This window comes from Halichoeres trimaculatus, unplaced genomic scaffold, assembly GCF_033239565.1.
Source record: "Halichoeres trimaculatus isolate MK-OKI-2021-1 unplaced genomic scaffold, fHalTri1.1 fHalTri1_scaffold_15, whole genome shotgun sequence".
Taxonomy (NCBI): Eukaryota; Metazoa; Chordata; class Actinopteri; order Labriformes; family Labridae; genus Halichoeres; species Halichoeres trimaculatus.
In genome coordinates, this window is record NW_027437193.1 from 23,184,275 (window position 1) to 23,198,670 (window position 14,396).

The 14,396-nt window shown below is 40.1% G+C and overlaps 2 protein-coding genes across 5 annotated transcripts; one reads left to right on the plus strand and one right to left on the minus strand.

Moving 5' to 3' along the window:
- Positions 1-1,217: 1,217 nt before the first annotated feature.
- Positions 1,218-8,662, minus strand: tm6sf2a (transmembrane 6 superfamily member 2a). Its single transcript, XM_074688871.1, has 10 exons — positions 8,157-8,662; positions 7,289-7,392; positions 7,093-7,190; positions 5,125-5,228; positions 4,962-5,044; positions 4,743-4,867; positions 2,669-2,770; positions 2,478-2,570; positions 2,263-2,382; positions 1,218-2,162 (listed from the first exon to the last, which is right to left on the minus strand). Exons 1-10 carry the CDS (start codon positions 8,261-8,263, stop codon positions 1,953-1,955), a joined length of 1,146 nt encoding a protein of 381 aa, XP_074544972.1. The 5' UTR covers positions 8,264-8,662; the 3' UTR covers positions 1,218-1,952.
- Positions 8,663-8,842: 180 nt separating this feature from the next.
- On the plus strand, positions 8,843-13,101 carry LOC141804536 (uncharacterized). 4 transcript variants are annotated; one of them, XM_074689003.1, is made up of 4 exons: positions 8,843-9,757; positions 10,533-10,627; positions 11,476-11,794; positions 12,403-13,101. In XM_074689003.1, the coding sequence occupies exons 3-4, from the start codon at positions 11,539-11,541 to the stop codon at positions 12,696-12,698; spliced, it is 552 nt and encodes a 183-aa protein (XP_074545104.1). In that variant the 5' UTR covers positions 8,843-9,757; positions 10,533-10,627; positions 11,476-11,538; the 3' UTR covers positions 12,699-13,101. The 4 variants fall into 4 exon arrangements, 2 of the variants coding, with proteins under 2 accessions (XP_074545104.1, XP_074545106.1); XM_074689005.1 differs by lacking the exon at positions 8,843-9,757 and adding an exon at positions 10,011-10,437; XR_012599641.1 differs by lacking the exon at positions 11,476-11,794 and having other exon boundaries at positions 8,927-9,757; positions 12,403-13,069.
- Positions 13,102-14,396: the final 1,295 nt, after the last annotated feature.

A 14,396-nucleotide genomic window follows, 5' to 3' on the forward strand; every position in this document is an offset into this window, starting at 1 on the left:
ATTTTAGTTCTCTGAATCATTTTTATTTTCTAATTTTCATGAAATTCCATTATCTATTTATTTTTTTCCTAATTTCACTGAGGCTCTATTTAGACCTCTAGTTTAGACCTCTGACTTCGGTAATCTCCTGAATTTATTACCTTCGCCAAGGGGGTTATGTTTTGGGGAGAGTTTGTTTGTTAACCATGTAACTCAAAAAGTAACAAACTGATCATGATGAAATTTTCAGGAAAATGGGATAAGGAAGAAGTAATTAAATTTTGGAGGTGATCTGGATCACCGTCTGGATCCATGATTTTTTTTAAAGGATTTTTTATCATTGAGAGATAGGGCTGTTTTCACCATATGTGTATATAACTCCACCATAAATGGTCGGATTGCTTTGCAAAACAATACAAGACAAGGTCACCATAATTTCTGACAGATGTAAAAGTACGATCCAGATCCTGGGAATATTCTGGATATTAAGATCCAGAATATAAAATATAAACTGGGTCATCATAATTTTCAACACTGTCAGGAAACAAATTATCGTACAAACCTGCATCTAACACCAAATTGTAGCAGACAGTCTGCTGAAAGGGAGTATAACATTAAAGTAGGACTAAAGTGTTGGTGACAATCACAAAACGCTTGGTGGAGGTCTGCGCTCTCTGAGTGCTTTTCTAGTTTTTAGTGCTGACTAGCAGTTCACGTTCTTTTTTTGATAGGTTTAAGAATATATGGAAAAATTTTAGTAACACACTGTGAACTGGCTAAAAAGAAATATAGACTATAGACTGTATAACATAAGAAAATTATACAACAGAGCTCATAGCACAAATGCACTCAATACTGGAGTTAAAGACTGTGCATGCCAACACTAAAAAAGAAAAGCCCAAAACTGAACTAGAGTTTTGATATTTGATTGTGAAAGGAGCAGAAACAGTCTGGGCTATGATCATCCAACCTTTGGTCAGATGATCATTTGTACAGTTTTTTTTGTTGTGGCAGCCCAATGACAGAGTTCACTTCTTATCAGTTTGAAGACAAAGTTTAGTGGGGCAGCAGTTCACCACGTATATACACACAGTATATGACGTATATTACTCACTGCTCACCACGCACAGGGCCTGATGACATCACCACAGGAAGACAACACTGACATGAGAAGATACGGTCCCACTGAACCAGCAGACTGTCTCTTTGTGATGAAATACATCAATCGTCAGCTGAAACAACCACAGATGACGCCAAAACGTGAAAAAATTGCAATGCTTCACTTACTTTAATTGTACAAAACCAATACACCAAATAATCTTCTTTCACCGTTCTCTGTGTGAGGAGAGTAGGAGGGCTTTTTTTCTCTGGGTTAGTGTTGAAGTTCTTGGGGTTTAGAAAAAAATGTAGTCATAGCTCCTGTGATAATCTGTTGAATGAGTAAATCTTTTAAGTGGTGGACTTGAAACCCTTGGAAACCATCTGCTGTTATTAATGACATTAGGTCTTCAAAGATGTATGAACCCTAAAACAAATATTATGTTCAGATTTCATAATATCAGCTGCTTCTGTTGACTGCTGTTTAAGACTAATAAGAACAAATTTGGAGACCCTGTGAGGGTTTCTGTTCTGAAATATCTATAAATATGAATGTGTTGCCAACCCGCATGTTCCAGGTCAAAAGTCCCAGTTTGGGAAGAAACCCATTTTGTCCTTGCATGAGTCACAGTGCTCACCTCCATCAGGAGGCTCTTATCAGGGTCCAATAGTCCATGCAGGGAGTGCTGCTGCTGCTGCTGAGTGAGGTGACTGATTTTCAACAGTTGACTCAGAAAGCAACACTTTTAGATTTCCTCTGGGTTGAAAAATTGGGTCTTTAATGCAGTTTGTGTGCCAACAAGAGTCCCCAGAAAACATTAGCCCCGTCAGGGCGTGACGTATTCCTCCATGGTCCTGTGCAGCCTGCGTGTGGTCTAGTTTTTCTTCTTCTCTTTGTCGCTCTGTCCTTTGGGAACCGGTTTCATAAAATAAGCGGGGCTGGTGTGGCAGCGCAGGGCGAGCAGAGTCGGCACAGCAGCCAGCAGCACATTGAGGGCGATAACAGGCCACCACTTATCTGCTGGGACTCGGTATGTGAAGGGAGTGCGAGAGTGCAGAGATGCTCCGATATGGCACCACTGGGTCTGAAGGCATAGCGAGAGGTATTCAGATTTATGTGACTTTTTTCTGCTTACTCGAGAATTTAAAAGAGTAAAAAAAGGAAAAAGAAACAGATACAGATACCTGAGCCATGGCCCCAGCAAAGAAAATGGTCCAGTCCAACATCCAGCTGCATCCAGGTGTCATCAGGCCATAGATGAATAGAGTTACAAGAGGCACAGCATAAAACAAATACGCCAGCATCTGCAGAGATAGAGCACAAACAGATCAGCTGCCATCCTGAACAAAACTACAACCCTGGTTCAATCCAAAGTGTTGCTGTGTGTCTCCTAACTGACCATGACTCTGGGAAACCCGACGGGGTCTTTGAGGTAGGGCTCGTACTGGTAGATGTAAGTAAAACAGCTGTCTAGAGGACAGTCCAGCACCACCTGGAGATGAGGGAGACAAAGTTTTAATATTTGCTCTCTTCATGTAGCCTCATTTCTCAGAGAAGAGATTCAGGGGGAGTCATTCTTGTTTTACTCACAAAGCCTCTAAAAACAGAGAAGGCAATCGCTCCGAGGAGGAGGAGTGACAGGAGCAGGTCAACAGGTCTACGCAGCAGACTTTTATTCTGCTCAGCTGAAATCTGTACAGGACACAAAATACCAGAGTGAATTCACTTGTTTGTTAAGTTCATCAAACACTTATAAGGATCATTTAAAGTGCTAATGTTTGCACTACTGCTGTGAGGCTAATTAAATGCAGGAATCGTAATTAATCTAATTAATTGCATTTTAATCTCAAACCTACTTAAGGTCCACAAATAAAACATCTTAATTTTAGGACATTAAAAAACTGTAGTGCATGAATAATCAAATGAACACACAAAAAAAGAGAAGATTTGTAAATCCAATTTTTTTTCAACTGGCCAATATTTAAAGGTCCCGTATGATGCAAAAATCACTTTATTAAGTCTTTTAGTGAAATTTCTGGGTCTTTGGCTTTCCTCCCAGCCCACAAAATGGAGTTAACGTAAGTTCATGCAGGACACGGAAGTCATACGCCCAGCTGTGATCAGCTGACAGACTGATGTTCTAACCTATCCCTCTCAACCAATCACAGCGTGTGTCTAACAACAAGGCGGTGTATTTAAATCACGTCTTCATTCTCAGTTATTCCTGCTACCTCATTGTTGCTCAGCTGCTGCTGTCACAATCATCCCACCTCCACCCCAGCCTCCTCTTATTTAGCCTCATGTATGTATCTTATTGATCTGTATGCATCCATTTGATCTGTGTGTATATGGGGGGTTTGCTATGCACTCCCTGGAAAGCTCGAGCAAGCTGCTTGGCTAACCCAGGGAGTACTCTGAAAAGCAGAGCTTTAACGCCAATTCTAACTGTTTCCATTTGGCAATAAATGGTTCAATATATGACGAGAGTGTTCCTGACTGAAATGTGATATTTAATGACAAAACCTGTACTAAGTAGTGCTGTGAGTGTAAAACCCTGACCCAAAACGAGCTGTTTGGATTTGGGGGATTTTGCTGCAAGTCTGACCTGATTGGTCCACTGGAGCAGTTACCCCCGCACCCCCTCCTCACCCACTCCCCTCTCCGCTGCTGCTACAGCAGCCATCACTGCTTTGTTTTTGGCTGTAAACAGCCACATAGTTCCAGGCACAAGCTTCCCATCTCGTAAGAAGACAAGACTAAGCGGCTAGAGTTCACTTATCAAGGAAATGTTCCAGCTACACTCAGGAAAACTGTGCATGTGTGCTAGTCACTTCACGGCCGACTGCTTTTCAACTTTGGACAGTACAGCAGAGGGCAAGCGAATAGACTGGTCCTGAATCCAGGCACATTACCAACCATCCACTAACAAACCTGGGACCCTGGAAAAGTGAGTATTTTAAATGCTGTGTGCTGTGGAGCAGATGTAAGAGCTTTTCCTCAGTGAAACTTGTCTTAAGGCATGTGTGATCTGGTTGTTCCCTGCTGTTAAAAAAATTAAGGACTGTTGTCATAGAGATGTGATCCATCAGAATGAAGCATTTAACACGGCTGTGTGATAACTAGGAAAATAGGGTATTAGTAAACATCCAGAGGTAGTGTTTTGTTGCATATCTGACCTCTGTCCTCAACAAATGTTTTCGCCCTAAAGTAACCTTGTATAACATCTGGTTATGTCTACAGTTAGGAAATTCTGCTGTCATGAGTTTGTTCTAACAGGAAAACAAACTTGAAGGGCATTTGGAGAGCATAAAAAAACACATCAAGGCCTTTATACGGCTCTAGAGTCTACTTGAAAACAGCACCGCATTTCTTGTTTCCCTGCTGCATTTCACTCCACGGTGATTTGGTTTGAAGCTTCTGATATATATTTTACAGTACCACACCACAAAATATACACCAGTTTGTTTGATGCACAACATCACACCCAAGTTTTCAACAGCTCGTTTCAGAGTCTTATCTAGATGCGGTTCAAAACATGTGCCAGGTTATTTAATTAGCAATGTCTGTTGATTATAGGGTGAACTTTCTTCAGTGTGTGATTATATTAGTGTGTGCATTGTCAGGCTGTGAAATCATGCGAGTGATAAAACAGATAAAAACTGACCAAGTCTGCTTTGACGACAGGCATTTGTCTGGGTCGCCTAAAAAGCTGGGAGGCCACCCAGAAAGGAGCCACAAAGAAGGGGATGTTCCTCCAGAATGCTGGTTTAATGCTGGACCCATATTTACCTGCACACACACACACACATACAGGGACATCATGAAGAGAAACAAATATTGCTGATGATACCTTAATCAAAGAGTTAATGTAGATATGGCTCACCTATGACCACTCCTGGAATCAGAATAATCTGATGAGCGATGGAGGAGCCGGTCCACAGCAGTCCCAGGCTACGATACAGCTTCCTGTGCGGACAGGAAATTAACATGTTTTCATTGAGGACTCATTGAGCACACAGTGGGTAGATTTCTTTTGTAACACTTACCCTTTGAACATGCGGTGGATGATTACAAGGAAAAGGATGTAGTGAAAAACACCCTCCCAATAAGACATCATTATGGCATAGGCAGTGCTCAGATGAGGTTCCCCCTGAGGAGACGCCAGCACATGACACTTTGAACTTTAACTTTGACACCTCTTAATCTCACGAAAAATAGTCTTAGAGAGAATCAAAGCCCTAAGTCACACAGCTGCCTTTTTCAGAGGTTGTAAATCGTGCACTGCCACTTGGTTGAAGTGGTGTGTTCTGTGTTGTTCAACATATCAGAAAAAGAAAAGCTACTAATTCTTTGGTTGTTGATTAGAAAAGTCAGGAGTACATTTCTGGGAGGTGTTGACCATCCATTGGCTACAGTCAAAAACGGCTGACACTAATATTTAGCCCTTTACATGATAATATACCTTTGGATAAGAAAATGGCTAAATGCTAATAAAAAAAAGCTAATATTAGCTCTAGTTTTACTACAAAACAGGTGTATAATTTCTAGGGGTGAGTATTGACAAGAACTTCACAATACAATATGCATTACGATACTTGGGTCACGATACAATAATATCATGATGTCACAATATCATGATACTTTGTGATATTCTACACAGTTAACTATTCGATTGAAAACAAATTTTCTATTTTATTGTGCTTATTATAATGAAAGTCAGAAGCAGTGTTTTATACAAACACTTAACTTAAAAACATAAAGTGCATCATGTTTTTCACTGAAACTGCTGAGACATTAAACTAATGTTGGAAAAAAATTATCAGGTGAAAGATGTGGTCAGGTGGTGAAACTGATAAATGCCACTTGGTGTAACCAATGCTACTCATTAAAATCGAATACTGCGCAAAACATGACTATGATTATTATTTTATCAGACTGCTTCACTGTAAAAATTAAACTTGAAATGATTTTAAACTAACTGGCCCAGGAATACAGAGAAAAAAGTGGTGTTTACGATTTATGAATATACTTAAAGATTACATTTATTATACAGCCAATGGGCAACATATAGTGGAGTAGCTCTTTGGCGCCATCTACCTCAGTGGAGGTGCGGAAGATGTATTTTACTCCCAACTTGGCTAAAATAATCATTTTCATTTTAACAAAATATCGATATTAAGACTTGAAATATCAATATTTTATTATGGGTCAAAGTATTGCGATATATTGCTGTATCAACATTTTTTCACACCTCTAATAATTTTAGTTAGGAACATGTACTACACCATTTTCTTACCAACGATTGTAATGATTCTGATGTATTGTGACCTAAAGGCTGTGTATGGTTGCTAGCATTAGCTGTTCTCGTAATGAAGCTAATGTGTAGTTTGATTTTTGGATAATTCAAATTTGACCTGATTACCCTCCACATACTACCTAAAGTATGCAACAGTCAAGAGTTTTTTTATACAACTGCAGTACTAAATGGCACCACTAGGTGGCATCACCTTTAATTTGAAGTGTGAAATAGAGAAGTTGTTATCCTCAAAAACATTACATTCCAACCGAGATCAGTGACGAGTTGGTGCCAACTATGTCTCATGTTGTATGTTTTGTGAATGTAGCACTGGAGTAGTACAGTTAATATTGAGTTATGTAGAAAAAACTGCTGTGGATATCCACACTATATCCACTGAAACTTGTTGAAAGTTACCTGCATGATACCTCAGAGGAAGAGCTAATGGCATAATTAGCTGTAGTGTAAAGTTAGCTAACAAGTCATTCAGTATCTTGTACTTCCAGGATTCTCCACCAGTTTCACTTTCACTTGCTCATTTATGAAGAACAGGAAAAATACATCTGTTACATCTACTCTACATCTAAAATGCAAACTTTCATTATTGAATACGATAAAATAACATAATCAGCGTTTGAGCTTTCCACCCTGAATGTGATGTCAGAGGAAATGGCTGCTGTGTGAATGTGTGAATGTGTGAATGTAAAGGTGATGTTACCATCTTCAGATAGAAGCCCATAAAGCCAGAGATGAACTTATCCTGCTCTAGAGCATTAGTCAGGCCCACCAGGCAGGTGAAGGCAAACTCTGCAAATGCTGAACACACACATACAGAGGAAGAATAAAAAACAGAGCTTCCACTTTTATTCCATTGGCATGTGTCTTGTGTTGTGTCGTGGTGTTAGGCTGCTTACGATAGAACAAAGGATCCACTTTGGTCTTTCGTCTTACGACCAAGGAGAGGAGAAGAAGAAATGATCCCAGGACGACCAGTCCCATTCCCAGTATAGGGAGAGGTCTGAGGACAGTTATGTGAAAGAGAAGGTTAATGAATTCATTCATCTGTGCAAGTCCTTCAGCTTGAACACAATCAACAATTTCTAATCAATTATTTAGTTTTTTAAGCCTGGAATAAATCAATCTTTTGGGTTGCAAGTCAAATCTTAGAGTTCTCAAATTGAATGCTCGATTCTTACAACATACCAACAAATGCCAAGAGGTCAGGGTTATGATTGTCTGACAAAAAGAGATTTCAAAGTGTCCATTTTTGCCACAAAGAATTGGATATGGATGACCCCATTTAAGTCTTATATCGAAGAGATTTATTCGGGGAATTATTGAGCAGGTTAATTGGTTAAATTCAGGCCAAAGAGCTTCACATTTAGTTTTTTTTTTTTCTTTTACCTAAAACAGGAAGTTGGAAAAGACTGCTTTGAGGTCTGGGACAGCTTCAGGAACAATTTAATTAATTTGAGTTTTGCTGAAATGTGGGTGAATTTGGATCTATAATCTTCCAAGAAACTAATTCAAATTTCCATCAAAGAGAAGAATGTCTTTCCATGAATTTTACCCATCTTGATGATTTCATATTTCAGCCTTCACTTTGGGAAATCTATTGAGAGCAGCGGATCACCAGCTGCGACTTTAGACCGGATTCACATGGCCCAGCTCAAAGACACCTCCAGGCCTTTCATTAAACTCAGCTGCTTTTACGGACAATCCGTTAAGTCATGAAGCCACAATGAATGAAAGTGAAGTGAGCACAGAGGCGAGCAGACTTACTCCTGAAGCGCAGGGATGTTGTTTAAGGTGTACAAAACTGCTGGAGCCAGGAGGGAGAGGAGGAACACGCTGACTTCCACCGGAGGCCTCATGGTTGAAAACTTCATTCAGACCCGTTTTGTCAGTAAGATTCAGATATAAAATACCACCCCTAAACACGCATGGTGCAGAAACGTGTCTTCTCCACGGCCACGAAGGGAAAGGAGTGTCAACGGTTGCCTTTTGATCGGTGATAAAACGAGTCCGTCGCTGCTGCTGCTTCAGCTCATCTGCTGTGTGTCAGGTGCCAAAGTTCAGCTTAGGTCTCCAACGAGCGAAGATTCAGCGAAGGAGAGAAAGGCCAAATTATCGGTAAAGTGTAACTTTAAGATTATATTTTGAAGAATAAGAAGGCTTAGTCTGTATTTTTATCAACAGGTGATACAAGTTAGACTTTTGAGATGTTACAACACCTTTTTGAAATCAGTGAGTCATCCTACAATGTGCAGCTCATCTTCATTGTCAGCTACATACCGCCCCCTGGTGGAGAAACCTTCCCTGGTCATTTTCAAGATGCCTTTCTCAGAAAAATTAATTTTATTTTTTCTTTCTTTTTCGCTGATGCTTCCATTTTCTCTTATTTTCAGAATCATTGCAATATTATCCAAGCTCTTAATGACAGAAATCAAATGAATCCTGTCATGCTGCACATATTAAAGTGTTATCTGGGCTCCTGTGGCCCCTGGGGTTCGATTAAGGAGCCATCTGCCCTGTTTATGTAAGATTAAGATCTCCTGCGTCGGATGTCTACAGTCTTGATTAGATTTTGGATTACATCTGAAGGAGAATGTAAAGTTCAGAAAAAAAAAGATTATGGGTTTCTCTGGTCAGGCTGCTTAATTGAAAAAAAAAATTCATCTAGAGAGTTTCCCACAGCTTATAGCATCCATACGTACATATACTCCATCTCTTTTTAAGAAGATGGAACATATGCATTACACAACATCTTATAGATGAACATTTGTAGAGCGGGCCTCTAATGCAACTTTATCTTCTACAATAAAGCGGCTGAAGAGGATTATGCTGCTGTTGTCACAGAAACTTGCTGGGCAGTAGATAGAGCGTAGAGGGGTGGGGAGTCCACGGAGACAGGGAGAAGAGCGGACAGAGAGCTGATCCAATCAGACACACAGCTCAGACCACCCTGCACCAACACAGCAGAAAAACAGGTTACATTTTGAGGTGATACAGTTTTGTGATAGTCCATCCAGTGTGCCAGCATGCTCCATCCTTTAATCATTGGTATCATGACCGTGAACACCTCTCTGACCGTCGTGTACTGGACTTTCCTTCTGGGCGATGCCTACTTCAAGTGGGTGATGGAGCCAGAGGACAAACCCAAGAGGGAGGTGACCCCAGCCTGAGGAGGCAACATGGACTAACTGGAGGAAATGTTTGTTGTTTTTGCTTAGGACTAGTCTGAGTGAGCAACTTGTCTTGTAGTGCTTTTTGTGGAGCCTGTTTATTTGCCTTTTGTTTCACCTGGAGAAGACCTGGACACTTTTCTCATCACTGAATCAGAAGAATCCTGCATGAAACTGACACGGGACTCAGTCTTTAAGGTAATTTACAGCTTTCTCTTAAAATCCAGATTAGTGAAACTCATTTGAACACTTTTTAATATCTGCTGTGTTCAGGTAAATATAACTATGTTAATTGGTGGTTTAAACTTAGGTGTCAACAGGTGTCACATCCCTGCTTAGTGAAACCCCTCCATGCCCCAATCTGCTGACTCAGTTAAAAGCTTCTGATGCTGGTGACAGTGTTGTGCGTAAACAAAATCCTACCAAGGATTACTGAGGATCACCTTCATACTGTCAGTCACCCTCACAGCGAGGAGTTGAGGAACCTTCAGAGACCTTACACTGCGTTTTATCACATTGATTTGCCTTTTATAATTCTGGTTTTTCTTTTTCCCATAAAAACTTGATTTTCACCCAATTTTGACACCTTCCCAACTTTTTAAAATTTTTCTTAAGTTTTTGATGCATCATGACGAACGCCTTCTACTACGGTCTGCACCCCGTCTCCTGGTTTATTCTTTTTGCCAATGTTGCTGTGGCCATTTTTGAGTGGCAGTTTCTGATTTCTCAGTTTTTTAAACTTGCCAAAAGAAGCAATGAAGCAGAACCTCAACCTAAGCCCTAGGAGAAGTTGATGCGCTGCTGAAAAGACCTTACAGGATAATAACGTTGTTTTTGTATAACTGCTGTTGCCTCTGTGTGGATAAAAACTACTCATGGTGAGGATCTGGTTTGTTGTGTTTAAATGAAACACTGTGTAGCAAAATTCATAGCCTGAATTTAACTTTTTGACATTTTTTTTCTGTTTTCACAGAGCAGTTCAGGCATGGCAGATGCTAGCTTGGAAGTCCTTTTGTTCATATGTGTAGAGAAGAGACCTGAAGATCAACTTCAAGCTGTGATTCGAAGGTAAAGCCCTAAAACTTCACATCCCAAGCATTAATAACTTTTGTTCCTTTTCATCTTTAACATTTTACCACCTTTTTATACTCTGAAATTGATTTAGCAAGTATTCATCAATCCAAACAGATAAGCTATCACTATCTTTTCACTGGACATGTTGGGTTGGAAGTATTTGGACACATCATTGCTCAGTTGTGAAGCTGGAAATGTGCCATGAAAACATCAGTTCATGAGTGAATTACATGACAGGCTTGTCTGAGAATATGACGACTAGAGCTGCTGGGTTTATGATGAATTTTAAGCATGGAGAATCATGAAGTGATTCCCCTTTAAAGCCCAGAGAGAATAGGTTTACTTTAATATATGTCTTGTATATAAATAGATTGATATATTCAATGTAGTCATGAAGGACCATAAGCCTCTTTGGCGTATTACTGTCCACCTCTCCACACTCATATCTCTAATCCCTGCAGATGGAAAGCTGATATTACTCTGTGACAGACTCAATCCTATTACCTCTGTCTGTCCTATATTCACCTCTCCTCTGGCTCGTACGCCTTGCTCCCCTGGAAATATGACCAAGGAACCCCTCTACAGAAGAAGAGGAGGAATGCTGGGATTTAAGTCTAGACGAAAGATTAGGAGTACTGGCACACTTATGGCGTCACATTTTTCACGTCTGGTGAACTTAAAACTGTCACTCAGAGGAGAATGTGTTCTTAATTTTTCACCATCTTGTCATGTCCATCGTTCATCTCTCCTGCCTTTCCTCCAAGCTTCAGGAAACAAAATGTCTAATTCTCCGCTATTCTCCCTCCTTGTCTCTGCTGCACCTTCATCACTCATTTTTAAAGTTTTCACAGAGCTTAAAAGACAAAATTTGCTGGTCAGACTGTACCCTGAACCAACAACCACTCATGTCCTGGAACGCCTCAGCTCTGCTCTCAAACCTCACACAACCGCTGTTTGAGCGCCGACAGCTCCTGCAGCTGTCCAGAGGAGAGGAGGAGGAGGAGGAGGAAGCCTACTTTGCTGACTACATACCTCCAGCCAGGGATGCTATAACTCTGCCACGCAATGTTATCTATGTGCTGGTCGGAGTTGTTTTGGTTATAGTGGCCACTTATGCCATAGTGGGACATCTGATTAAAGATCTGATGCATGACCTGGCAGGTAACACCCGTGACTGGTGTCCTCTCTTTCCCATCTCTTTTCCTCCTCTGGTGATGTGTTGTCTTTGAGTCCCTTTTCCTCTTTTTTTTGGTCTTTTTTTTTCTCCTGTTTTTGGGTGAACAAGTTGTTTTACGATCCTCCTTTGTGCACACCTTGACAGTTTTCTTGTGGTATCCTAAGATGAACCATGACATGTTAGCCAACTGCAGCTAACTAAAATATCTCCTGATAGAATGCTTTGTGATATTTTCACCATGGAAAAGTTATGAGGCCAAAAAAACAAAACAAAACAGACCTGAAGTCCCACAACTACTGGATCCTTATTTTTTCCTAAATAAAGCTGACCATAACAAATATTTTATCAAAGCTCCCTTATTGAGTAAACATTCACTTTTTCCACAATTCAAGGTTAAAACTACCACAAACTAAAAACTTTTAATTTCCTGTTTCCTTCTGAAGCCAAAGAAGACAGTTAAAGCTTTAACCAAACACAAGTCATCTATTTGTGAAGTGGACTAAACTTTGTGTAAAAATTGTGGAATGCACCTTTAAAACAAAACTAAAAGTTGTTTTATTTAGCATCTCATGTCTTCTTATTCTCCTCACAGACTGGATTCTTGGCCCCAAACCCATGGAGGATGAGTCAGAGGAAGGCAGAGCAGAAATAGAAGAAGAGTGGAGACTTAGTGATAGCATGATGGAGACAGACGGGCCTGAGATGGAGATGGTGAAGGAGACAGAAAGGGACCGGCAGCTCTCCAGTTTCTCACAGGGAGACTCCATCAGTCCTCCATCCGTCCCTCCTCCACTGAGAAGCACCATTACTCTGTCAATTCCAGAAGAAAAGAGGATATCTGCTTTTAATGAGCCCATACGTCACATCCCTCTAAGTGAAGTTGAATAAACAACGAATAAAACTATAGCTTTAAAAAGTTTTTACCCACAAATTTTAGTAATTATTGTTGTCTCCTTGCTGTAGTCATGCTAAAAGCTAAGGATTTGTAGGTTCAATATAAACACATGCACAGAACTTGTTTTGGCTTTTACTTGTTTGCTGAGAGATGTAAGCTAACTGTGTAACTTACTGTAAGTGTAACTCATCACAATAAACATTGTCAACCATTCAGAGAAAATTGCACTGGTATTAAAATCAATGAAGGTGATACGGGACACATGCACAGAGGATCAAATAAATCATGTATATGGAAAGATCTAATTTGATTCAAGCTAAGTTTTAATTGAACAGCTGAGTGCATATACAATAAATGTATGCCATAAACATGATTTATGGAGTTATTTTTAAGTTATATACCAGTTATTTTTGTATGTATGTTCTTTCAAACTCATGGCTAGCACATGATGTCACACATGCTGCTGCTTGGTTTCAGATTATAATCAGTTTACTTCATGTTGTACTAAGCTTCTTTCCAGTAAATAATGGAACAACACAAATACTTTACTGTGTCCCACCTGTGTTCATTAATCCATCTTACCTACCTCTAATACCTGGCTGTGTCAGGGAAAAGAGACCCTATCTGTGAAGGTTGAGAATTACTTTCACTAAGCTGGGTTAAATACTGTTCCATAACAAAGTAGGACTTATGAGATGGTAGGATAGACCCTTCTATGATACATTAGGACTATATAAAATATTCCTTCTTTTATACCTAGCCAAGTAACAGCATGGATCACAGGTGGTAAAATTATCAACTTAGGTAAAATCAAGCAGCTGGCATAGTGGAGTGGATAGCTACATACCGAGCAAGCCAAAGAATGCAGGCAGAGATATTGTACTATAGGTAGTCCACCATAACATGTGGTACAGGGGACTGTAAAAAAAGATTTTTAACATCGTGCTATGCTGTTAGGTTGCCTACAAGAAAGAAAGAAAGAAAGAAAAAGAAAGAAAGAAATGAATGTGGCAGCTGTCCCCAATTTTATGTTCTGAGTTGTGTTACAAGATTCTGACAGCTAGCTCAGTGGCTAGCTGGCTATGTAGCCACAAAGATAAATAGATATCCAGCTATCTGATAGTGAGTAGCTAAGTAGCTAGCTAGATATCCTCTCTAACATCGCAGCATCTTTTCTCTGACCTTGAGTGCTTTGAGCTGCGCAGCTAATCTAGTTTTCATCTGTGTAGCTTTACAAGTAGGCAGACTGGGAGTGCGAGGAGGACACAATGGAAAATTTGTTAGCATTACAGACAGAGACGCATTGTAGATTACAGGGTTATTCTTTGTGCAAAGAGTAACATCAGGACAGAAGTGTATAGACATCAGTATAATCTAATTCTCTGCTGTTTTTATAAGTTTTACTCATGTTCTAGTTGCTTAACTTTTGTTGCAAATTTCCCCCTGGTGTTTCTGTGAAGTGGGTTAAAGTATCTATATTTGAAACCATTATGTTGTGGCTTAAATTCAATGAGGCGATGACTCTGAGGTATTAAGTGGATTCCCTGGCTGACAGCAGCTCTAAAGACTCTCAGATGATAATGGAAGCACCACCAGAGAGCTTGAACCTTCGTTACAAGGAAGAAGATGGAGCAGTGCTGTTTGAGAGCTATGTACCACCCTCTCGAGACGCTGTTCACCTGCCTACATAT